This window comes from Equus przewalskii, chromosome 1 (genome assembly GCF_037783145.1).
Source record: "Equus przewalskii isolate Varuska chromosome 1, EquPr2, whole genome shotgun sequence".
Taxonomy (NCBI): Eukaryota; Metazoa; Chordata; class Mammalia; order Perissodactyla; family Equidae; genus Equus; species Equus przewalskii.
Window position 1 is genome coordinate 168,593,681 of NC_091831.1, and position 24,409 is coordinate 168,618,089.

General features: G+C 35.7%; 1 protein-coding gene across 16 annotated transcripts in view; it reads left to right on the plus strand.

The window, feature by feature from the left end:
* ARHGAP5 (Rho GTPase activating protein 5) overlaps positions 1-24,409 on the plus strand; it is a 128,378-nt gene that overhangs the window by 69,720 nt on the left and 34,249 nt on the right. For 12 of the 16 annotated variants that reach the window (XM_070587674.1, XM_070587673.1, XM_070587661.1 and 9 more), the window contains one exon: positions 17,782-17,929. In XM_070587674.1, the coding sequence (XP_070443775.1) occupies positions 17,782-17,929 (148 nt within the window). The remainder of the gene's footprint in view (positions 1-17,781; positions 17,930-24,409) is intronic. The other 4 variants (XM_070587685.1, XM_070587690.1, XM_070587691.1 and 1 more) reach the window with 1 other exon arrangement.

The following is a 24,409-nucleotide window of genomic DNA, read 5'->3' on the forward strand; positions in this document are numbered from 1 at the left end:
TTAAGCATTACAGAATGGCTGGAGCACTTTAGTGCAGCTTAGGTTGCCTAAAAATTATTTTTATAATGTAAGCTGGACTTGAGTAATTGAAGTTGTCTTATGCTTCAGTTCTGTGAGCATTCACTAAAAACCTGCTAGATGCTTAAGTCTGTACAAAAAGCTGGTGAAGGATATAAAAAATTGAAGACATGCATCCCTGAAAGAGCTTAAATGTCAGTTTAAGAGACAGTACCTTGTGTTTGGGGCAGGGTTAGGAAAGTATCACTACAGCAATTTAAGGAAGCACAGTGTAATAGTTAGGAGCACATGGTCTAGAGCCAGACTTCTGGGATTTGAATCCAGGCTCTGCCACTTACTAGCTGTGTCAATACGTAAACTCTCTGTACCTCCATTTAGGAAAATGGAGATAACCATACTTCTTAGGTCTGCTATGAGAAACAAGTTTATATTTATTTAGAACAGTGCCTGGCACATGGTAAATTTGTTAAATTAAAAAGTGTGAACACTATTTTGTGATAGTATTGTTCAAATATAAATATTAAGAGAATACAGAATGAAAGATAACCATAGAGTGTGTGGAGTTAGTTTCACAGAACTTCATGGAAAAGGTACATCATCAGTTTTGAGTATTTCGGTTAGCTTTCAGGAGGAGAAAAGATATTTTAGATGGGGAAAATCATTTGTACAGAAGCATAAAATTGTGACTATGCAAGTTGAGATACCATAGGAAACTGTCCTGATTCAAGGTATTGTGAAATAGCATTGCATGAGTCTACTAAACTGAAGAGCTAGTTTAAATCCAAAAACCATTAGTTAAGCAGGAGCTGAACAGTGAGGAAAGTTGTGTTGGACTTTAGGTTACAAGTAGGGAATAGACTAGCGTTAGAATATCTAGCTAGGAGGCTGATGTACACATTCAGTTTTAAAGTGATAGGGGTTCAGGGACCAAATGAGAAATTAGCAAAGCTAGAAGTTGATTCTTTAAGAAGACTAGAAAAATAGACAAATGTCTGACAATGTTGATCAGAAAAAGAAGTGATAAATAAACACCAAGAATGAAAAGGGGAATTTAATTACAGATAGATCAGATTAAAAAGATAGAGAATACTATCAATAATTTTATGTCAACAAATTTGAAAGTTTAGTCAAAATTAACAGACGCCTAGAGAAGTTCAATTTACATAGAGAAGAAAGCTTTGAATAATCCTCTATAACTATTAAATAAATTGTGAAGTAGTAGTTACATCTTGCCACAAAAATACCAGGCCCAGATAATTTTACAGGAGACTTTTCAAGGAACAGATCATTCCAGTGTTCTACAAACTGTTCCAGAAAATAGAAAGCAGGAGAATGCATTCTTTAATTCCTTCTCTGCAGTCATCTGGTTCATCCTTAATTCCAGATCCAGACAAGGACAGTATAAGAAAGGAAAATTATAGTCCTGTTTTACTTAAGACTCTACATGCACAAATCCTAAATAAAATACAGGTCCTCAGACCCTTAACTGCAATGCTGAAGTCTGGTAACCTCTGAAAATCAAAAGTTTTCTTTTTTAGAACTTGGCAGCATAACCTGATTTGACCTCTTCTTGGTGGCAAAACCTAACTGGAACTTATGTGAGCCTACTTAGAATTATTGTTTATCTTATTTAGAGTGAATAGCCATACAGTTCACTGAAAAATATTAATGTATTTGAATACAGGGTACTGACCCAAAATTTACTGGGATTGTTACATAGTAGATATTTTTTGTACTGTTCGTTATGGATAATGACCCAAAATTTCTGAATTCTAAAAACATATTTTGCCCCAGTGGTTTTAGGTAAGAGTTTTTGGATGTATGATAGCAAAAAGCATCCAACAGAATGTAAAAGATATTTGATAAACTTTAACAAATTTATGAAAAAGCTGTTATTAACAGATGAGGACTTTAACTTGAAAAAAGATATCAACAAATACCCAAACAAATGAAATCTGCAGTAAACATTATCCTAAATGGGGAAGTGGATTCCCTTTTCAACCAGGAACAAGACAAAAGGTACATATTGTCACTACTTCTATTCAGTATTGTGTGGAGATCCTAGTCAAAGCAGTAAGATAAGAAAAAAAATTAAAAGCTTGAGTATTGGAATGGAGGTAACAAAATTGTCATTACTGGCAGATATGATTGTCTAAGTAAAAGCCAAAAAGGATCCACAGATAAGTTATTAGTATTAATAAAAGAGTTAGCAAAATAGCTTGATACAACTTCTGTAATTAAAAATCAGTTGCATCTCTATACATCAGCAATAAACAACTAGAAAAAATAGAGAAGACACCATTTACAAAAGCATGGTATGTTATCAAGTGCCTGGGAGTAATTATTACATTATGTGCAAACCTCTATGTGGAAAAGTATAAAACTTTATTGAGGGGCTGGCCCTGTGGCTGAGTGGTTAAGTTTGCATTCTCCGCTTCAGCGGTGCAGGGTTTTGCTGGTTTGGATCCTGGGCACGGACATGGCACCACTCATCAGGCCATGCTGAGGCGACATCCCACATGCCACAACCAGAAGGACCTACAACTAGAATATACACTATGTACTGGGGGGCTTTGGGGAGAAGAAGAAGAAGGGGAAAAAAAAAGATTGGCAATAGATGTTAGCTTAGGTGCCAATCTTTAAAAAAAAAAAAAAAAAAAAAACTTTATTGAAAGACATTAAAGAAGACCTAAATAAACGGGGAGCCCACTGCCTTCCTGTCCATGAATATGGCATACCATAAAGAAGTCGTTTTTCTTCAGACTGATTTCCAGATTCAGTGTTGTTTCATTCAAGGTCTTAAGGGTTTTCAAGAAATATCATACACTGATTCTAATCCGTATAAACCTAGAATGGCCAGCATACTTCTGAAGAAGAAAGGCAAGGTGGAGTGGTGATGTGTATGTGCTTATTGTATCAGATAGTGTAAAACTTTAGTATTTAAGACAGTATGGTATTGGCACAAGGATAGGCACATTCACCAATAGAACAGGGAGCCCTGAAACCTACAGACCTCTCACTTGGAGCTGTCTTTCCAACATGGTAGCCACATGAACATGAGGCTGTGGACCACCTGAAATGTGGCTAATTTGAATTGGGATGTGCTAGTTCAGAGGGTGAGGAAAGGCCTCCCTGAGAAGTGTCGTTTTAAGTCAGATCTGATGATGAGTAGAGTTAACTAGGGGAGTTGTTGGGTGGATGGAAGTATATTTAAGGCTGAATGAATAAAATGTTCTTGTGGTAATAGGGAACATGGTATGTTCTTAAAGGAGGTCACTGTGGCTGGTCATTGATTGAAGGCAGGTGTTGGCATACTTTCTGTAAAGAGCCAGATAATATTTTAGGCTTCAAGGATAATACTGCCTTTGTTACAACTGCTCAGATCTGCTGTTGCGGTGCAAATGCAGCCATACACAATACATAAATGAATGAGTGTGGCTGTTTTCAGAAACAGGCAGCAGGTTGGATTGGGCCCCCAGGCTATAGTTTGCTGACCCCTGTTCTGTGGGACAGAATGGTAAGAGGAGAGACTTAAGAGTTGGGGCTAGACTCAGACCTTTTTAGTAGTGTTAGGAATTTTTGTTATTTTGCCTAAGAGTAATTTGAAACTAGACAGGGAGTAGATTTGAAATCACTTGGTTTTGGTGTGGAGAATGTGTGGAGTGATATGGAAAACCTGTTGGCATGTTACAGTAGTCTGAACAAATCATGGTGAAAGTTGAGTAGTTGGAGTGGGGAAGGAGAATGGTGGGAATGGATAGAATGGGATGGATTTGAGAGATGCTTAAAATCTATAAGATTTGATGATATATTGCATATGTGGGGAAAGGGTAAGGATGGTGAATGAGATGGGAAAGATGTCTCCTTGGTTTCTAGCTTCTGTGACTTCATCGTAATGAGACTGTTTATGATGTTATGATGTTGGAAATTTACCAGGTTTGGAGTTGGAGAGTGAAAATTATAACTTTGGTTTTAGAGTTTGAGTGGAGATGTCACTTTGGCAGTTAGATGTACAGGTCCTCAGAGGAAAGGTCTGAGTTGGAGATACATATTTAGGAGACAATGAAGTAGAGATGGCAGTAGATGAAATGACCTAGGGAGCCAATACAGAGGAGTAGCCTAACAGAGCCTTGTAAAACTGCCAGTGTCGAATGGCCAAGTAGCAGAGATGATCCTTAAGAACAGTAAGTAGACAGTAAGAATAAATCACTTACCCTTTCTTAGCTGATCCGCTCATCTCTAAATTAGGAATTATAATATTTCTCTTGAAATTGTGGTAGAAATTGGAACTGTGTTTTTTCAAGTGCCTGGCCTATAGCAGTGCTCAATAAATGCTGTTATAGTGTACATGAGGCCTGAAATATCCCAGTATACTCTGGGTGTATTTCAGAACAGTCTTTTGTCCCATTTGCTGGTTTAGTTTCCTGACTCATTTTAGATTAAATATGTACTCTAGTGATTTCCGATCCTGAGTTTATGCACTTCTTTGCTGTTGTTTGGTTTTTTTCCTTCCAAGAGAAAGGATCATTCTGTTTACCTTTGTTTTTTGATTCCAAGATGAGAGCCATAGTCTCGGAATCTTCTCAGATCCCTTGACACCTGGAAAATCATAACTTTTAGGCATTAGTGGCATCTTAGGAAGGCTCAGGGGTCTCTTTCTCTTAAACTGGGCTTAGTTGTCATTCCTGCCAGTCAGAGAAGGCTTTATGCTTGATTGTCTTTTATTCTCTACTTCAAAATGAGTTTAGTGTTAGTTATGGGAACAAAACCTCTGAGACATTTCTTGATTACAATCATCAGTGAGAATTATTGTTTGTGAAATCATGCCCCATTATACACAAATATTTTTACGTAAAGGAAATCTCACAAAACAATACTTACCTCTACTGTATACATTATTTTGATTTTCTAGTCTTTTACAGTGAAAAAAAGTGCTGGTTGTGACCTACTGAATTGATTTCATGTCCTACAGGTGTTTGAAAAATAGTGCTTTAAGAGAATGAACTGAATGAGAACATTTTAGTTGTATTGGTAAAACTGCCAGTTTTTAACATATCTATCCCAAAAAGTGAGGTATACCTGTTATTTAAGCTGGTTCAATTTTTCTTAAGTATCTGTTTCAGTGCTGTCAGCTTGATTCAGATAGTAAAATACTTGGTAAATTTTATGGTGCATTAGAGTAAGCTGGTATTCTGATGATTTTTTGTTTTCAACTTCTTTTTAAATTCTTTTTCTATCTTGTTTCCATGTCCTGAATCTCTTTATCCTCTTATTTACATCAGCAGCTACCAATTCCTGTTTTATTTTCAAGTCTTCCTTTCAGTCCATATTCTTTGTATTTTACTGCTCCCCTCTTGTTAAACCTCACTATCAGCTAGTATCTTAGAAGATTCTGCTGCTTTATCTTTTGTAATAGGATTTGGAGCCTGTTTGGGGAAGAATACCGAAATAGGTCTGTTTTCTTTAAAAAACTGAAGAGATATCTACATATATTGAGTCACAAAATGTTAATTTAACTTAGTATTAGTAAATAGTGAATCAATACCATGCTATTAATATGGTAGGTCCCTTAGAATGTAGTAAACCATTCATTTAGAATTATTTGACTTCTAACTTCTAGAACCTCAGAGTCTTTATTAGGTAAAATGCCTTTTAAAAATGTTGTTAACCAGACAGTGCTGACCAGAATTTTCTCTTGATCCATAAATTGTTCATTGCAGATATAAAAATAATGAAATGTATGAAAGTATGTCTGTATGCAACTGTTGTTTTTTCTATATCAAAATGTATAAGTTATAGGGTAAGTTTGCTTTTGTTTTTAGTGTATGTCACTGAACCTCTTGACAGTCATTTAATGGACTGCCAGTGTTCACTGAGAGAAACTAGATGCTTGAAAGAATTTTAATTAAGGCTAAATAAACATTGGATAATAAAGGTTACTATAGAAAGAGCAGTATTTACAGATCAGATACAGATAGGGTAGGACTGTACTTTGATAAGCAAGGCCATTTAACAAAGTCTTGGAAGTGCTTGAAACTTTCAGATTTTCTATATTTTACCTATTTGGGGGCAGTACCTTGGTTAGATTTCTTGGCATTGATACAGGGTATCCATTATTGCCTTACAGACACTTCCTTAGGGGAGAGAGTGATGGTTACTTTTGTAAAGGAAGTATGTTCAGAAAAATGAGAAAGCTCCTTTCCCAGACCCCTCAACCAGCGTCTTTTCTAGTTTGTTTGCCTTGAGTTGGGTCCTGTATCCATTCCTAAGCAGTACACCCTGGCCAGGGGAATAGAATTATGCTATTGAATGTAGGCCCAAGCCTTTATCCTTAGAGCTCTGCATGAAGTTGGCTTCCCCCAAATTGTGATAATTTCTAAGAGATGGAAACCACAATGTCTACACTACAGGCAAGATATGTATCTTGTTTATAGTTGATCTGTGTGGCCTAGCACAGTATGTTGTACTGTGATCACTTGAAGTTAGTATGAATATATGACTCTGTTGTTTTTGTAGTGATAGTAAAAGAACCATTTATGTATTTGTGTAATAATTGCAATTTATTTTGACTCAAACTGTCATTCAACAAGCATCTTACTGAATACCTACTATGCCTGAACACTGTCTGAAGCTAAAGATGATACAGGGATGACTTGGTAATGGGCTCTGCTCTCGTGGAATTCAGTCTAGTAAAATTGATTTTGTTGAAAATTAAACATTTTATGTTTTCAGCAAGGTTAGCAAAACTTCTGGTTCTTTTGTATCTCTCTTTGGAAAAGCATTTAGTGAGGCATTCTTTAGTAATCGTTTCTTGTTTTCTTACTAGCTCATTGGCTAAATTGGTCTACCTCTGATTAATTAGTTTTATGGTGTTACAAAAATTTCTCCTAAAGTTAAAACTGGTTTCTTTAGTAGCATTTCTGGTGTTGGCTACATCAATTTATGATATTATGTAAGTGTGGATATGTAATGTGAGTACTTCTTGCCTATATATACTATTTGCTGTATCTTTGAATTTGTTCTGTGCAGACTGTTTGGCCATGATTTATTACTTTTCAAATTCAGATTGAAATGTAATTACTTGGTCAATTTTTAAATTATGTTTAAAGTATATTTCTAATTCATGTATTCTAATGAGACTTAATTTAAATGATTGTGTCAGTGTTTTGCTTGTTTTCACTAATTTAAAAGCAAATGTAAATTTCTTCAGGGTGGCTTTCTCTCTTTTTTAGGATTGGCACCTGAGCTAACAACTGTTGCCAATCTTCTTTTATCTTTTTCTTCTCCCCAAAGCCCCCCAGTACATAGTTGTCTATTCTAGTTGTGAGTGCCTCTGGTTGTGCTGTGTGGGACACTGCCTCAGGATGGCCTCATGAGTGGTACCGTGTCCATGCCCAGGATCCGAACCAGCGAAACCCTGGGCCACTGAAGCGGAGAGTGGGAACTTAACCACTTGGCCACAGGGCTGGCTGCCAGTGTGGCTTTCTATTCAAACATTTTTTCTTAGCTTTCATAGCATATTGAATATTTAGCAAAAACTGCCATAGCACAAATTATTAAAATTACTCTTATTTCTGCCACACGTTAATTATAATTGTTAGAATATATTTAGCTAATATATTGAGAAGGCACTTAACTCCTGTAACATAGAATATTGTGTTCTTATTATAATTTTTGTCAATGGACAATTGTTACTATTGCAAGACTTATAGGCAAGTTTATAAGGTTGTCAAGTTTTTGTACTCCAAAATGTGATATACTACACATTATCCCACTCAACCGTAGAAGAGTTATTTCTGTAGTAGGTATAGTTTTATGATTTGTAGCTCTGTAATGTTTTCTTATCATCTCAGCTGATGTGAGAGAGTCCTCAAGTAAATAGGACTTGGCCTATGACTGTGTAAAGAGAAACCCCAGTGGAAGGAGGACTGCTTTTTAAAAGTAGTAATTTTTTTATAGCAGTTTTGCCCTTTTTTTTTTTTTTTTTGGCTGGGAAACATTTGCTCTGAGGTAACATCTGTTGTCAACCTTCCTCTCCCTTTTTTTTCCCCCTCCCCAAATCCCTGGTACATAGTTGTATATTCTAGTTGTAAGTCCTTCTGGTTGTTTGTGAGCCACCACCACAGCATGGCTACTGACAGATGAGTGATGTGCTTCTGTGCACCAGAACCGAACCCAGGCCGCCAAGGTGGAGTGCACCGAACTTTAACCACTAGGCCATCAGGGCTGACTCAAAAAAGTAACAATTTTTGATGTTTCTAATTCTTAGAATAAAATATAAGGCTATGACAAAAGTGATCTTGTGGTTGTATCTAACTTTGTCCAATAAAAGTCTGTCCACTTTGCATACTTTGTATAAAGTAATTGTTTTGAGCTTTTTGGAAATTGTTCTTAGCCTTTGAATATCTGGGGAAAGGTTTGGGTATTTTCCCTGGAAAAATGCAGATGCCCGTTTTACTGGAGTTTTTAAGTGGTTCATATACTTCCTAAAGCTGTGGACCCTAACTTAAGAACCTCTGTTGATGTGAGGGAGGAGGAAGACACTGAAATTTTTCTTCCTTCTTTACTGAGCATCTGGTTGGCAACCATTTAACTGACAGAAAGTACCTACCAGATGATATGGGAAGCAAAGGGAGAAACAGTGGTTTTAAGAATGAAATACTGGGTATAGTATAAAACTTATTTTCATCTGAGTACACTTAAAACATATGTATTTGGAGAAGCTGAGAAGAAATCCACCCATTATTCGCGTGAATAGCTAGATATTTTGCTAGGACCCTCTCCTGGTGACTCCAGGTTTGTTTTTTGTTAGTGAAGTTATTAATGGCATTAATAAAATACCTGCCAGGTGGATAACATATGTTGAAATGCTTTGTAGGAAGATGTCATCTTAGAGATGAATCAACGCTAGAACCAGTTTGTCTGTTAGTGTATACAAGAACCCAGACCACATTTATTTACCCTCAGTTATTTTCACTCTTTTCACCTAGTGTTAACTTAAAGGATGTGCAAGAGCTTTCACAACTCCTGATTTCCAAAGTGTGTTTGGACTCTCAGCCAGCACCTACAGCTTTTATAGACTTAAAAAAAAAAAAAGGATTAAGAAGACCTTCATGGAGGCCTGGCTCCCACTAAAGTCTTCTTTCTTAGACTGATGTGTTATGCTATGGTGTAATGCTTATTCCTCCCACCTAAAGTAATCAGTTTATAGTGGTTTTATCGCTTTGGAGTTCAAGAAGTTTTGTTTTTCTTACTACATTGTCAGCTTTTTGAGAGCATTTATGATTATCATTCTTCTTTCTGTACCCTAGAATACTGTTTCTCAATCTTGAGTTATGTATTGACCTTTTTTTAAAGTTAAAATTCTCAAACTTCCCAGGAGTATGGCTGTAGCCATCTCCCAAACTTGAGTTCTTGGCCTTGATTTTATTAGCCTAGCACAGCGGTTCTTGACCAGGGTCAGTTTTGCCTTCCAGGGAGCATCTGGCAATGTCTGGAGACATTTTTGGCTCTCACAACTGGGTTGAGGAGTTGCTACTGGTACCTATTGGAAAGAGCCCGGGGATGCTACTACTAAACATCCTACAATTCATTGACAGTCTCTGACAACAGAGGATTATACAGCCCAAAATGTCAATGATACTGAAGTTGAGAAAACCTCTGTAGCAGAGTGTGGTCTTTAAGGAGATTCCTATGAAGTTGTCTTGTGTGAAACATACAAGGCATGTTTGTACCTCCTCATTAGGAAAGACAGGTTTTTTCTCATAGGTCACATATTTTACTTGCCTGTCCTCACCCTGTTTTCAGGAAGGAGCTTCTGTGTGCCAAACTTTCATGCTATTGCTATTTATCCTGTTTGACTGATGTTTCCATTTCATTGTCACAGTCTTAGTTGAAATTGTCGTAACTTCTTGGATTATATTAATGACCTTTTTTTAAAATCATTTTAATTTTAGATAATTGTAGGTTGACATGCCATTGTAAGAAATAATGCAGAGATCCCATGCACCCTTTGCCTAGTTTCCCACAAAGGTAACATCTTGCAAAACTATAGTACAATATCACAACCAGGGTATTAACATTAATATGATCCACAGATCTTATTTAGATTTCCCCAGTTTTACTTGTACTCATTTGTGTGTATTTATTTAGTTCCATGCAATTTTTCACATGCGTAGGTTTTTGTGTCTACCACCACACTCAAGATGGAAAATAGTTCTATCACCAGCAGATCCCTCCTGTTGTCCTTTTATAACCCCACTTTCCTATCTTCTCACTCCCTCCCATCTGTAACCCCTGGCAGCTGCTAATTTGTTTTCCATTTTTCATTTCATAATTTTGCCAGTTTCAGAATGTTATATAAATGGGGTCATACAGTATGTAACTTTCTGGGATTGTCTTTTTTTTGTTTAGCACAATTCCCTTGAGGTTCAGTCAAGTTGTATAGATCAATAGTTTGTTCCTTTTTATTGCTAATATTCTGTGGTGTAGATTTACCACAGTTTTTTAACCTGTTGAAGGACATCTGTGTTGTTTCCAGTTTGGGGCTTTTATGAATAAAGTTGCTATGAACCATCGAGTACAGATTTTTATGTAAGCTTTCATTTTTCTGAGATGAATGCCCAAGAGTGGATTTGCTGGGTCTTATGGTAATTTCATATTTAGTCTTATAAGAATTTGCTAAACTTCTTTTCAGAGTGGATGTACCATTTTAAATTCCCACCAGCAATGTGTGGTGGATCCAATTTCTCTCTGTCCTCACAGCATGGGGGTGCAATAGCTTTTTAATAAGTTTCTGTGTCTCCAGTTCACCCCTGCTTCAAACTATTCTTTTATGTTGTTTTCTGAGGCATATTACTAAAATAGAAGTGATTAATCTTTCTCCCTACAAATTATATTTGTAGCCTCTTTATAAGGTTCAGATTCCTTAGTTAGGTACCTTGGAGCCACTTGCACTCGGGCCCTTGCCTACCTTCTCCCCTCATTAGTCCTGTACATACTTTTTAGTTCCAGGTATGTTGAAATAGATGCAAAATAGTAGCTATCTCAGAGCTGTTGTAATGATTAAGATTATGCATATAATATTACCAAGTACCTAATATATAGTAAGCAGTGAATAAATGGCAGTTTGCAGTGATTTCTGTGTGCATATGTTGACATAGAGTAGGCACCCAAATGTTTAGATGAGTAAATGACTTACAGACTAGATTCTTTCTAAATTCCAGAAATGTCCCCAACCTCGTCTCTTCTTTTGTAAGTTCTGTTTTTTGAAGTCTGGGTTTAAATCTTACATCTAATTTTGACACTTAATCATATACTGTTCTGTATGTGCTATTAATTAAATGGTAGTGACGTCTTTTTTCATAATAGATTGTATGTTTCTTGTGGGCATTAATTTCCACTGATTTTTCTATCCTGCGTAACACCTAACATGATATATGCACATGGTAGGTGCTCAGTTCTTACACACTGTTCTGAGTCCAAAGGAATTGACATAGAGTTGGCTTCTTAATGTTTCTTTTAATTTTATAATAAGTAATCATGATTTTGTGTGAATCCTGGTTTTATTAGGTTCAGATGCTTAAGGTTAGGCACAGTTATATAGTGACTTGTATAGGAATAAAGAATTAGGTATAATGAAACTGTTTGCATAAACTGGTAAATAAGCCAACAGTACTTTGTATATTTAGTAACAGAAATCTCAACATGGTAAAGTCCTTCCCTGGTTCCTGTTTATACCAGCAGGGCGTCTTATGCCTTTGCTGTGGAGAGTAAGGGAAAAGGGAAAATCAAGGTTGCTTCCTAGATTTCTGGTGTAAGCAACTGGGTAGATTTACTGAGATATTGAAGACTAAGGGTCAAAGGTTTTAGACCAGAAGCAGTCAAGACACGTGTTTTGTCCTTTTTATGTTACGTTTAAAATATCTATGTTGACATCCCAGTGGAAGTATAAAAGCTAGATGTATGAGTCTGGTACTCAGAGGAAAAGTTATCAGGACATAAAAGAATTTAGAGATTAGATAAATTCACCTAAGGGCAGAGTACAGCTAGAGAAGAAGGGAGGGCTCAGAACTGAGTTTGGATAGACCGGGGAAGAATTGTTGGCAGATGAAACTGAGAAAGGAATCCTTGATGAGAAAAAAGAGGAAAAACTAGAAGTAGAACTGAGCCAAGAGAGCAAGTGTTGAAAGAGGAAGTAGTTAAGAAAGAATGTTGCTGGGAGCTCAAGAAGGGTGAAGAGAAAAGTTTCTTTTTCATTTGATAGTGTAGACATATCTGATCTTGACAAGCAGCTTAATGGAATGGAAGAGAAGGCCAGATGGAAGTAAGTTGAAGAAGGAATGGGATGTAAAAAGTAGAGATGATAAATGTAGATGACATCTTTAAGAAGTTTTGCTGTGAAAGGGAGCAAGAATTGGAGCAGTAACTAGAGGTCAGTGTGGGGTCAAAGAAGGGTTTTTGTGTTTGTTTTTAAAGATGAGAGATATTAGAGAGTATGTGTTTATAAGAATGACCCAGGAGAGGGACAGATTGATGGTATAAGAGAAAAGGAATAGGGAATAGGGGTAATTCTTTGTATAGTTCAAAGCTTTTTGCGTGGAAGACAACTCCAAAGTTAACATTACTCTTTTAAACACAAAAAATCATTACTTTTCCCATCCTTTTATTTTCAACTCTTAGGATTCTCTTTGTTTAAATGGCAAGTGGTTAGTCAAGTTTAGTTTTTACAAAGTTGGAGAATATTTTATAGCTAATCTTATTCCATTTCTTTTTTTTTTTTTTTTTGAGCAAGATTAGCCCTGAGCTAACTACTGCCAGTCCTCCTCTTTTTGCTGAGGAAGCCTGGCCCTGAGCTAACATCCATGCCCATCTTCCTTTACTTTATATGTGGGACGCCTACCACAGCATGGCGTGCCACGTGGTGCCGTGTCTGCACCCGGGATCTGAACCGGCGAACCCTGGGCCGCCGAGAAGTGGAACGTGTGAACTTAACTGCTGCATCACCCCTCTATTTATTTTTATAAGTTTCAGTTTGCTTTTCTCATTTTCTATTAATCAGTAGCAAAGAAATAGAAAAATGAAGGAACTATTAATTTGTGTGTTGTGTGTTGCTTATTTTTATCTTTAACTTTATATTGAACACCTATTTCAGTTTATCATCCTCTCCCCCCATAGTATATCATGATACCCTGTCATTCATTAGCATAATTACATTATCTCCTATATACACCCACAACCTTTAGGGGAGGTTGAGGCTTTTGGTTCTGGCGTGTTACGAAATTATGTTTGTAGCTTTACCCACAAAATTGTAGGTTATATTCTATTTAATAGCCATACCACTGTAACTTAGAGTTAGTTTGATGTTTAATCATATACAGTGTTCATTCTTATGTTTTTCATGGCACAAGTTCTCCAAATATAAGTTCTTTATTATTTATGTTTCATCATGTGTTTAAACATTCTTCAGAAGGAGTTTGAGGGTGTTGTAATTTGTATGTTAATTATTACTTATTTGAGAACTTCAAAAAAAAAATCTGTAGTTGCTTGTTACACAGACGATTGATGTACTGGCTAAGTGTAGAATTCTTGACACATCCTTTTTCCACGAACATTCCTATAGATGAGTCTACTGACTTTCCAGTTTGCCTGAGAATTTGAAGCTAGCCTGATATTTTCCCTCCAGTTTTGGTCATTGGTTTCTTCTGCCTAGATACCTTTAAGATTCTTTGAAGCTTACTGAATTCAGTGTGATATGTCTGTAATTTGATGGTTCACTCCTATTTGTTGTTTATCTTTCCTAGTACATAGTGAGATCATTCAATCTATAAATTGAGGTCATTATTTCAGAAGAGACCTCAAATATCTTTGTTCTTTTCTTTTTCACAGACAGTATTTCAGGTCTTTGGAGTGTGTTGGTAAACAAAGCAGATGAAAATCCCTGTCATTGTGTGGAGCTTAAATTGTGGTAGGAGGACATGAAAAAAATAATACATGAGTAAATTATATAGTGTTATGGGTAGAAAAAACATTGTAAGATAGATTGAGAGTACCAGGCAGGAGCTAGAGGAAGACAGGCAGTAAGATTGCAGTTTTTAATAGGGTGATTAGTGTAGGCCTCATTGAGAAAGTAAAGGAAACAACTAGTGCAAAAGTCCTACGTCAGGAGTATGCCTTGCATGTTAAAAAAAGCAAGTAAGCCACATGGTTGGAAGGAGAGAGTAAGTGATTAAGAAAATGGAGGAAAATGAGGTCAGAATATAAAGAGGGAGGGTTCAAGTCATGCAGATTGTATACGGCAAGGCCGTTACTTGTGGAACCACTATTATTCTGGTTGCTTTGTCGAGAATGGTCTGTAGGGTATGGTGGTAGAAACAGGGGGCGTTGATTGAGCAGTCAGTGCAATAATCTAGATGTGTGAAGTGATAGCTTTTTGGACCAAGGAGTTAGTGAGGACGGTTAAGATTCTGTATCTAATACATTTGCTTAGCAATTGGAAGTAAAATGAGAGAGAAAACGAGGGATCAAGGATGACTCTAAAATTTTTAGCTTGAGCAACTGAAAGGATGGAGTTGCCAGCAGCTGAGATGAGACAGCTCTGGATAGAGCACATTTTAAGGAAATCATCGGGAGTTTAGTTTTGCACATGGTAAGAAAGAAATATCTCTTAGATGTTCAGGTGAGGGTGACAGAATGTTTGAAGTGAGTCTATAGTTCAGGAGCAAGAGCTGAGCTGGAAGTATTAATTTGGGTCATCAGCGTATGGATGATAGTACCAAGAGGGTGAGGATAGATGTTGAGAAAAGACAATCAGGGACTGAGGTCTGGGGTGTTCACAGTATTACGAGGTTGGCAAGGAAGGACCAGCAAAGGAGACTAATAAGAGGAGAGTGAGTGAGGTATTAGAGGTGGTCTCCTGTAAGTCCAGTGAAGAGAGTGACTGCTGAAAGGTCTGGTAAGATGAGAGCTGAGAACTAGCTATTGCAAAATGATCATTGATGACCTTAATAAGAGCAGATTTAGTGGAGTGATGAGAGTGAGAGACTAATTTGAGTACATGTAAGAGGGAATGGAAGGAGATGACTTCTGCAGTCTGTCTGCAAAAGGAGTAGCATTATGGGGCAGGTACCTAACGAGAGGAGGATTGAGACTTCTTTTTTAAGCCTGGTGAAACTGGTGATCTTTTTTACATTTTATTCTGATCTTTTCAATCATATTGAGTCTTTTACTAAAGAGATTTTCATTTCTTTGATGGGTTTTTCTTCAGTTTTTTCGCATTTCATTTCTCTTGTCTCATTTCTTCTTTAATCTTTTATTTCAAGAATCCCATCTTAAATTTAACAGAATAGAGAAGTCCAAATTTTCCTTTTTTCCTGGATTGGTTCTTTGAAACCCTAGTCAACTGCTTTTTGCTACTTAAGTTTTCTTCAGTTTGTTGGTTGCACATGAAGCAGTTGAGGTATTGTGTTCTTTTTTAATGCTATTGATTATAGTATTTATTTGAAGATGTTGCATTGATGCCCTCCCTTACTGTGTCGCTGATATTACTGAAGTGGGAGAGCAGTTTCTGGAAAGAGCTGTTAATATACTTTTTCCTGGTTCTGTTTACTCTTATACTAATGATTGTTTTTAATATCTGCTGGACACCATTGTTTACATTATTTGTGAATGAAATGTTTATTTTACCATGGATATGTTTTTGCAGACACGAGATTACTAGCCCTGAATCTTGGTGTAACTACAGAATTAAGTAATTTGCCCTTGTAACTTTATGGATCTTGGGGGATATTTCCTGAGTATAAGCCAGAGAATCTACCTTATTTTGCTTACCTGTCTCCACTTACCAATCTTAGTAGAGTATCTGGGGCTTCCTAGATAAAGTTTACACTTTACTTTTTCCTCTCCCTTGTGACCCCAAGGGTAAGGGTGGAATGATTTCAGAGTCATATGAGAGTTTAGGTTGGTTCCTAAAGGGCAGTATTAAAAAAGAGGGTTTCTTAAGAGTTGGTTGGAACATTTAGGACTAGCTAACTTACTTTTCTTACAACTTTGTATTCTTTAGGTATCATTGCAGATTTTTTTTTATCTCTTCATTCCTGTTGCTCCTGTCATAGGCTAGGCCTTGCTATTTTCATTAATCGACCTACGTGTAATCTTTTTCACCACTGTATTGTCTCTAAAGAAAACACGTATATCTTTGCCTCACTTTTCACTTTTCTAATCCAAAGCTAGTAGTTTGCAGGCTAGGAAGCACCTTAGTGCTCCTGAGAATGAGGACTCAGCCACTGTATCCCTCAGCTTTGAAATTAGTCTCTTAACTTGCACTTTCTTATACATTGTTTTGTTTTGGTGGTGGTGGTAGTGAGAGAACTGTATAAGAAGTAAGGATCCACCTAATTGACTTGGTGGGTTAGGTCTTGAGACAGATCAAACATTCCAGTGCTTTGTTGGCAATATTCTAGACACTGAGTTATATTGTATTTAATCTGTACGTGCCAGAGTTGTATGTAATCTGTATCACCGGAGAGTGATAGTTTATGAGGATTTAGAAGTTGGATTTCATGAGCTCTGGAAGTTTGCTAGGTGGAGCAACCTGAAACTGAAGAAAGGACTTAGTTAATTTTTCAAGCTATCTGGAGACTTGGAAGAATACATCAAAGGATCCATCCAAAGGAGACGCCTTCAAAAAAAAATGGGAAATTAAGATGAGGATTGTTGCTTTAGGCACTGAAACCTCTGCCTGTGCGCCCTCCCTCACCTCCCCGTTTCTCATTAGAAATGGTATGTTATCCTATTTGTAAGTCATCGATGATGCTTATCATGAATATGAATAGGTTTGTGATTTATACCGGAGAAAAATAAAAGTTTGTAGATAAAATTAGACTGAAGAAGGAACGAGAGCTGTCAATAAAAGTGCTCTTACGTCTTTGAATTCCTGAAAACTTACTCATCTTCCTGTATTTTAGAGGTTCTCAACTAGGGGTACACAACAGAATCATCTGTAAAGATGCTTACTACACCCTACTCCATGAAGACCGACTCAGAATCTCTGTAACAGTTGAATACAGATAGTCCTTCCTTAGGTTTTTGAGAAGTTCACTCCCTGGTTAAGAACCCATTTTCTCCCAATGATAGATTGAAGTTAAACTCTGAAAATTCTTATTTAATTTTGTTTTTACAGTTGTGAAAATGTTTTGTTCATTATGAAAATTATCTTAACATTTAGGAAATAGAGTCACTGGATTGGAAGAAAATGGGAAAATCAGAAGGAACAAATGTTGGGACTAAAAGTTTATGGAGTTACATAGCTTCATTATAAAATCAATAATTAAAGCTATATTACGGTCTCACAAATATAGCTGTACACAAAAACCTTACTTGGACCTGCCCGAAAGACCAAAGAAAGTTGACAGGACACACCTAAACTGAATTGAGCATTGCTCACTCCTAGTTTTTTCTTTGCATTGGCATTGAAAAATGATCTTTTCTAATCTCCCTATGTATCCAGTTTCTTATTATTTTCCAAAGGGAACGCTTTCTTCTAGTCAGCCAGTTTTTCTGTTCGCGTTTGTCTCTTCCCATTGCTCTTGTTGCTGCTTTCTAGTGGAATTTATTTAGTGAGTTCCATATTGATGGACATTTAGGTTGGATGTGGCTTTTAAATATGTCTTTTGATACAAAAACATGTATTACATTGCTTAATACTAATGTTATTCTGAAGGAAATTAATTCTACTGGTTTTAACTTGAATGTGTTTTCTTATAGCAGAAAAAGAAAGCGAAGAACATTCCTCCACCAACACGCAGAAATTGGGAAAGTAATTACTTTGGGATGCCTCTCCAGGATCTGGTTACAGCTGAGAAGCCCATACCACTATTTGTTGAAAAATGTGTGGAATTTATTGAAGATACAGGTAGGATAGAAGTATCATTTCAAGAGATTTGATTGGAAATTTCGCCTTTGCTACACTAACAGTCTATGGAATGTTCGTGATTCGTTAAAACTAAGTTTCGAAAAAAGTGTATAGTTCTCATTAATAGAATTGATTGTCTTGAGTATTATCTCTAGACGCAACCATCTGATATTTGAACGAAGTTTTGTGGCTGACCAGTAATTGCGCTTTTGTTGGACTTCTCTTTCATAAATGGTTAAGTCGAATGCTGTTAAACTTACCTTATTCTGGAATTTAGAATAACTTGATTATTAAATTAAGCTACTATTTAATTATAGGTAATTATGGTTTAAATCAATAATTTGAAAGTTTTCAATATTTTTTAAATCTACTTACTACCCATTTACACATGAATTTCTTTTAAAATTAATTCATGGCAGTACTTATGAATATATGAAAGGCAGCTTGTTTGGGATGTTACTGTTTATTCAGCAGCACTAGTTTGATATGGTTTATATGGTTTGAGTTGTATTTGTAAAGAATGTGTAGATATCCTTATTATTTTAAAAACAAGCCTGCTGTTGTGTTTACTTTGTCCAGTGTAAACTTATCTGAGGGTTGAATTGGTCAGAGGTGGGGAATAAGGGGAATAACGGCAGAATATTATCATGTTTATGTGTATTTAAAATGAACATTTTAATCGTGAAATCTTGGTGATTGAATGGACTACAGAATTTAATGATTTGAAAACGAGTTAATTCCATTTTAGCTTTATTTGTTCTTAATGATCTCCTTTGATAAACAGGCATTGTTTAAAAAACAAACAAAGATGCCATGTCCTATCTAAAAAGTCAAGCTCATTTTTATTTAGATGTACGCCTTACCCTTTAGTCTGATTATTAGCTAAGTTCTATACATATTGCGTTGTCTGGTGACAAGTAGTGACTTTGAGTTTTAATAAAGGAATGGAATATGGGACAATACCTGTTACCCACAAGTATTATATCAGAAATAGCCTGTATCTTCCCCCTTTTCTTAATAAGTGTTGATTACTATAAAGCCTACTTTTGGATATGCCCTTAAATTTGTTTTTTCCTTCAACAAGGTGTGCATTAGGCAAATTTCTTGTCTATATTTTGGTCTATCTTTAGCATAGTAGAAATTCAGAGGTTCTTATAGTATTAGCTTCCTGCTTTGAGGTTAAAGAATTCTCATTTTCTTTAGTAATATAATTAGGCCTTACAGATATGACTGAGCAGTTAGAAAATACTTTTCTTTAGTGCTTAGAAAATAAAGTAATAATGGATAGCATTTTTTACATTTATAATTAAAAATTCCCATTTCTTGGGGCTGGCCCCGTGGCCGAGTGGTTAAGTTCGCACGCTCCGCTGCAGGCGGCCCAGTGTTTCGTTAGTTCTAATCCTGGGCGCGGACATGGCACTGCTCATCAGACCACGCTGAGGCAGCGTCCCACATGGCACAACTAGAAGAACCCACAACGAAGAATACACAACTGTGTACCGGGGGGGGCTTTGGGGAGAAAAAGGAAAAAATAAAATCTTAAGAAAAAAAAAAAAATTCCCATTTCTTGAATGTTTTCATGGTAGTTAAGTGATTTGGTTTGAGGAAAATGAATGAATTCCAAGTTTAAGATAAAATGAAATTCTACTCCATTTCTTAGCACAGTTTCAGTCACCTGACAGGTAATTTATATATTTAAGTGCTTTGTTAGACATATACTAAAGTACCATAAGACTACAGGAATAGTCATATAAAAGATTAAAGCTAGTTCTTTTGTTGTAGTGTATTGTTTGATTTTATTACTGACTAATGCTAATCAATTTTAGCAGAAATTCCCAGTTACTTGAGGGTTCAATATTGAATTCTCGATATGGACTTTAGCACAGCCATCTTCTTTTTAGGGTTCAACTTGTAGTAATTTAAATATGTATCAAATACCTATGATTTAAAAGTTGTACTTCACTATTTGTAGATCCTTAGACATAGTGATATAAAAGAGCAGTACTTTTATTGTTATAATTAGCACCCTTTTTTAAAGGAGTAACCCTTTTTTTAAACAACCCTGAAGAAAATATTATGGTAGTTTTAAAAATCAACTTTATTGGTATAACTTACATACAGTAAAATTCACAAATTTTAATTGTACATTATTAGTTTTGATAACTCTACAGTCATGTAAGCATCACCACAATTAAGGTATAGAACATTTTCATCACCTCAAAAAGAACCCAGTGTTTCATCATTAAGTATAATATTAGCCATTGGTTTTTTGTAGATGCTCTTTATCAGGTAGAGAAGTACCCTTCTATTCCTAATTTGCTTCATTTTTACCCAAAATGGGTATTGATTTTGTCATCTGATTTTTCTGCATCTGTTGAGTTGATCATATGGTTCTTTTTTGTCTGTTTAGATGGTGAATTATATTAATTGATCTTCAAATATTAAACTAACGTTGCATCCCTGGGACAAACACCACTTGGTCATAACGTTTTGTCCTTTTTATATATTGCTTGATTCAGTTTGCTAAAATGTTAAGGATTTCTGCATCCCGAGGGATATTGGTCTGTAGTTTTCTTGTGTTTGTCTGGTTTGGTATTAGAGTAAGCTGGCATCATAGACAGAGTCTATTTTCTGCAAAAGTTTGTATAAAATTAGTAATATTTCTTTCTTAAATTTTGGTAAAATTCACTAGTGAAACTATTTGAACCTGGAATTTTGTGAGGAGGTTTTTAACTATGAATTAAATTCTTTTAATAGATAGAGGGCTATACAGATTTTCGATTTCATGTTGAGTAAGCACTGGTTGTTTGCATCTTTTGAGGAGTTTGCCCATTTCACCCAAATTGGTATAAGGTTGTTTATAAAATTCCTTATTCTTTTAATGCCTGTAGCATCTGTAGTGGTGTGTTCTCTTTTAGTATTACTTATCTGTGTCTTTTTTTCCTCTCGTTAGAGGTTTATCAATTTTATTGATCTTTTCAAAGAACCAGCTTTTGGTTTTACTGATTTTCCTCTTTTGTTCATTTTTTTGTTCATTGAATTCTACTTTTTATTTCCTTCTTTCTGCTTTCATTTGGTTTCTTCATTGTTTCTTAAAGTGGAAGCCTACATGAATGATTTCAACCAGTCTTTTCTACCATAATATTTAATGTTAAAAATTTTCCTCCGACCATTGTTTTAGCTTCATGCCACAGATTTTAATGTGTTGTTTCCATTTTCATTGAGTTCAGAATACTTTGTAATTTCCCTATTTATTTTTTAAAATTTAACTCATTGGTTATTAGAAGTGTTTTATTTGTAAATATTGTCCAGATATCTTTGTCATTCATTTTTAGTTTAATTCTATTGCCATTGGAAAACAAATAGTTTGATTTTAGTGTAAGTTTATTGAGAATATTGTCTATTTTGAAGAATGTCTCATGAGTCCTTGAACACAATGTTTATTAAGCTGTTGCTTGAAGGATTCTATGTTAGTTGGGTCCAGTTCTTTAAGAGTATAGGTCCAGTCTTGTATATCCTTACTGATTTTCTTGTTGACTTTTTTTTTAATTACTTAAAAAGTACTGTTGAAGTCTGCAGTCATGATTGTAGTTTGTCTCTTTCTCCTTTCACTTCTTTTAGATTTTACTTCATATGATTTGAAATTCTTTTAGTTATGTATACAATAAGGATTATGTCTTTATGAACTGACCTATTATTATGAAGCATTCTCTTAATGTTTCATAATATTCCTTGTTCTGAAGTCTGCTTTGTGTGATATTGATATAGCCAATGGTATTTTCTTTTGAGTAATGTTTATGTGGTATATCTTTTCCATCCTTTTACTTTTAATCTATCTGTATCTTTATGTTTAATGTAGTTTCTTAGGGACAGTGTATCACTGGGTCTGACAGTCCTCTTGTTTTCATTGGCTTTTAATGTAATTATCAATATAATTGGTTTTAAATCTACCATCTTGTTTTTATTTTCTATTTGTCCTATGTGATCATTATTCCTTTTTTCTTTTTTTCTTGACTTCATTTGGATTAATTGGATTTTTCTTTTTCTTTTTCTTTTTTTTGTGAGGAAGATGGGCTCTCACAAAATTGGAAATAGCCAATCATCCTCTTTTTGCTTGAGGAAGAGTGGCCCTGAGCTAACATCTTTTCCAATCTTCCTTCATTTTATATGTGGGATGCTACCACAGCCTGGCTTGATGAGCAGTTTATGGGTCCGCACCCAGGATCCGAACCCACAAACCCTGAGCTGCTGAAGCAGAACACACGAACTTAACTACTACACCACTGGGCTGGCCCCTGAATATTTTTTATTCTATTTTAACTTCAGTATCAGGTTATTAGTTATATCTATCCCTTAGGTTTTTTTAATGGTACTCTCGAATTTGAAATACACATCTTTAATCACAGTTCCTCTTCACAGAATATTATACCACCATAATGTGTAGTTTCAGAACCTTGTAACAGTATATTTAACTCTCCTACTCCTTGTTCTGTTGTTGTACATTTTGGTTCTACAATATGTTTTAAACATCATGGTACATGTTTATAATTTTTGCTTTAAACAGGTAATTATCCTTATTTTTGAAAGGTAATTTTCTTAGGTTGTAAGTCTTTTATACAACAGCTTTATTGAAATGTAATTCACATACTCTACAATTCATCCTTTTAAAGTGTACAGTCCAATGGTGTTTTAGTGTATTCACAGAGTAGTACAGCCATTGGCACCATTAGTCACCTCAAAAAAAAAACCCATACCCATTAAGCAGCCACTCCCTATTCCCCACACCCACCCCCCCTTAACTTTTTTCCTCTATAGAGTTACCTGTTTTGGTCTTTCGTGACTTGCTTCTTTCATTTAACAGAATGTTTTTGAGGCTCATCCTTATTGTAGTATCTGTCAATACTTCATTTTTATTCTTGATTAATTTTCCATTGATGGACATTTGGGTTGTTTCTACTTTTTGAATTTTGTTAATATTGCTGCTTTGAACGTTCCTGTACAAGTTTTTCTGTGGACACATTTTTCACTTCTCTTGACTTTATACCTAGGAGTGAAATTGCTAGATCATATGGTAACTCTAAGTTTAACTTTTTGAGTAACTAACAGACTCTCTTCCAAAGTGTCTGCACCAATTTACATTCCCACTAGCAATATTCAAGAATTCCAGTTTCTCCACTTTTGCTAATCAATATCCCCTGCCCATCTTCTTCTTTTTTTCTTTTCCCTCCTTCTTCTCCCCAAGCTCCCCAGTACATAGTTGTATATTCTAGTTGTGAGTGCCTCTGGTTGTGCTGTGTGGGATGCTGCCTCTGCATGGCTTGAATGAGCAGTGCCATGTCTGTGCCCAGGATCGGAACCAGCAAAACCCTGGGCCACCGAAACGGAGCATGCAAACTTAACCGCTTGGCCATGGGGCTGGCCCCTTGGGCCCTTTTTTGCTCATAGTCATCCCAGTGGATGTGAAGTTGTGTCTCATATAGCTTTGATTTGCATTTCTGTTATGACAAATGTTGAGCATGTTTTCAAGTGTTTATTGGCTATTTGTTTATCTTCTTTGGAGAAATATCTATTCAGATCCTTTGCCCATTTTTAAATTGAGTTGTTTGTCTTACTGTTGAGTTTAAGAGCTCTTTATATATTCTGGATACAGGTTGCTTTCAAATATGATTTGCAAAGAATTTTTCCCATTCTGTGAGTTTTCTTTCACAGTTCCTTGATGGTATTGTTTGAAGCACAAAAGTTGTAAATTTTGATCAAGTCCAATTTATTGTTTTTTAAATTTTGTCATTGTGTGCAAGGTATCATATCTAAGAAGGTTTTGCCTAATCCAAGATCCCAAAGATTTATTCCTATATATTCTTTGAAGAGTTATATGGTGTTAGTTCTTAAATTTAGGTATGCGATCCATTTTGAGTTATTTTTTGCATATGGTGCAAGGAAGGGTTCCAGCTTGATTCTTTTGCATGTAGCTAGCACATTGTCTAAGCACCATTTATTGAACTGTCTTGACATTCTTTTTGAAAATCAGTTGACCGTACACAAAAAAAGACATAGACATCAATGAAACAGAATAGAGAGCCCAGAAATAAATCCACACCTATTTGGTCAGTTAGTCTATGACAAAGAAGACAAGAATATACTGTGGGGAAAAGACAGTCTTCAATAAATGGTCTGGAAAATTGGACAGAGGCACACACAAGAATGAAATTGGACCATATTTGTTCTTAAATTATGTACAAAAATAAACTCAAAATGGATTAAGGGCTTAAATAGAAGACCTGAAACTGTAAAACTTTAGAAGAAAACATAGGTAGTAAACTCTTTGACATCAGTCTTAGCAATATTTTTTTGGATATGTCTCCTGAGGCAAGGGCAGCAAAAGCAAAAATAAACACATGGGACTACATCAAATGCAAAAGCTTTTGCACAGCAAAGGAAAGCATCAACAAGACAAAAAGGCAACCTACTGAATGGGAGAAT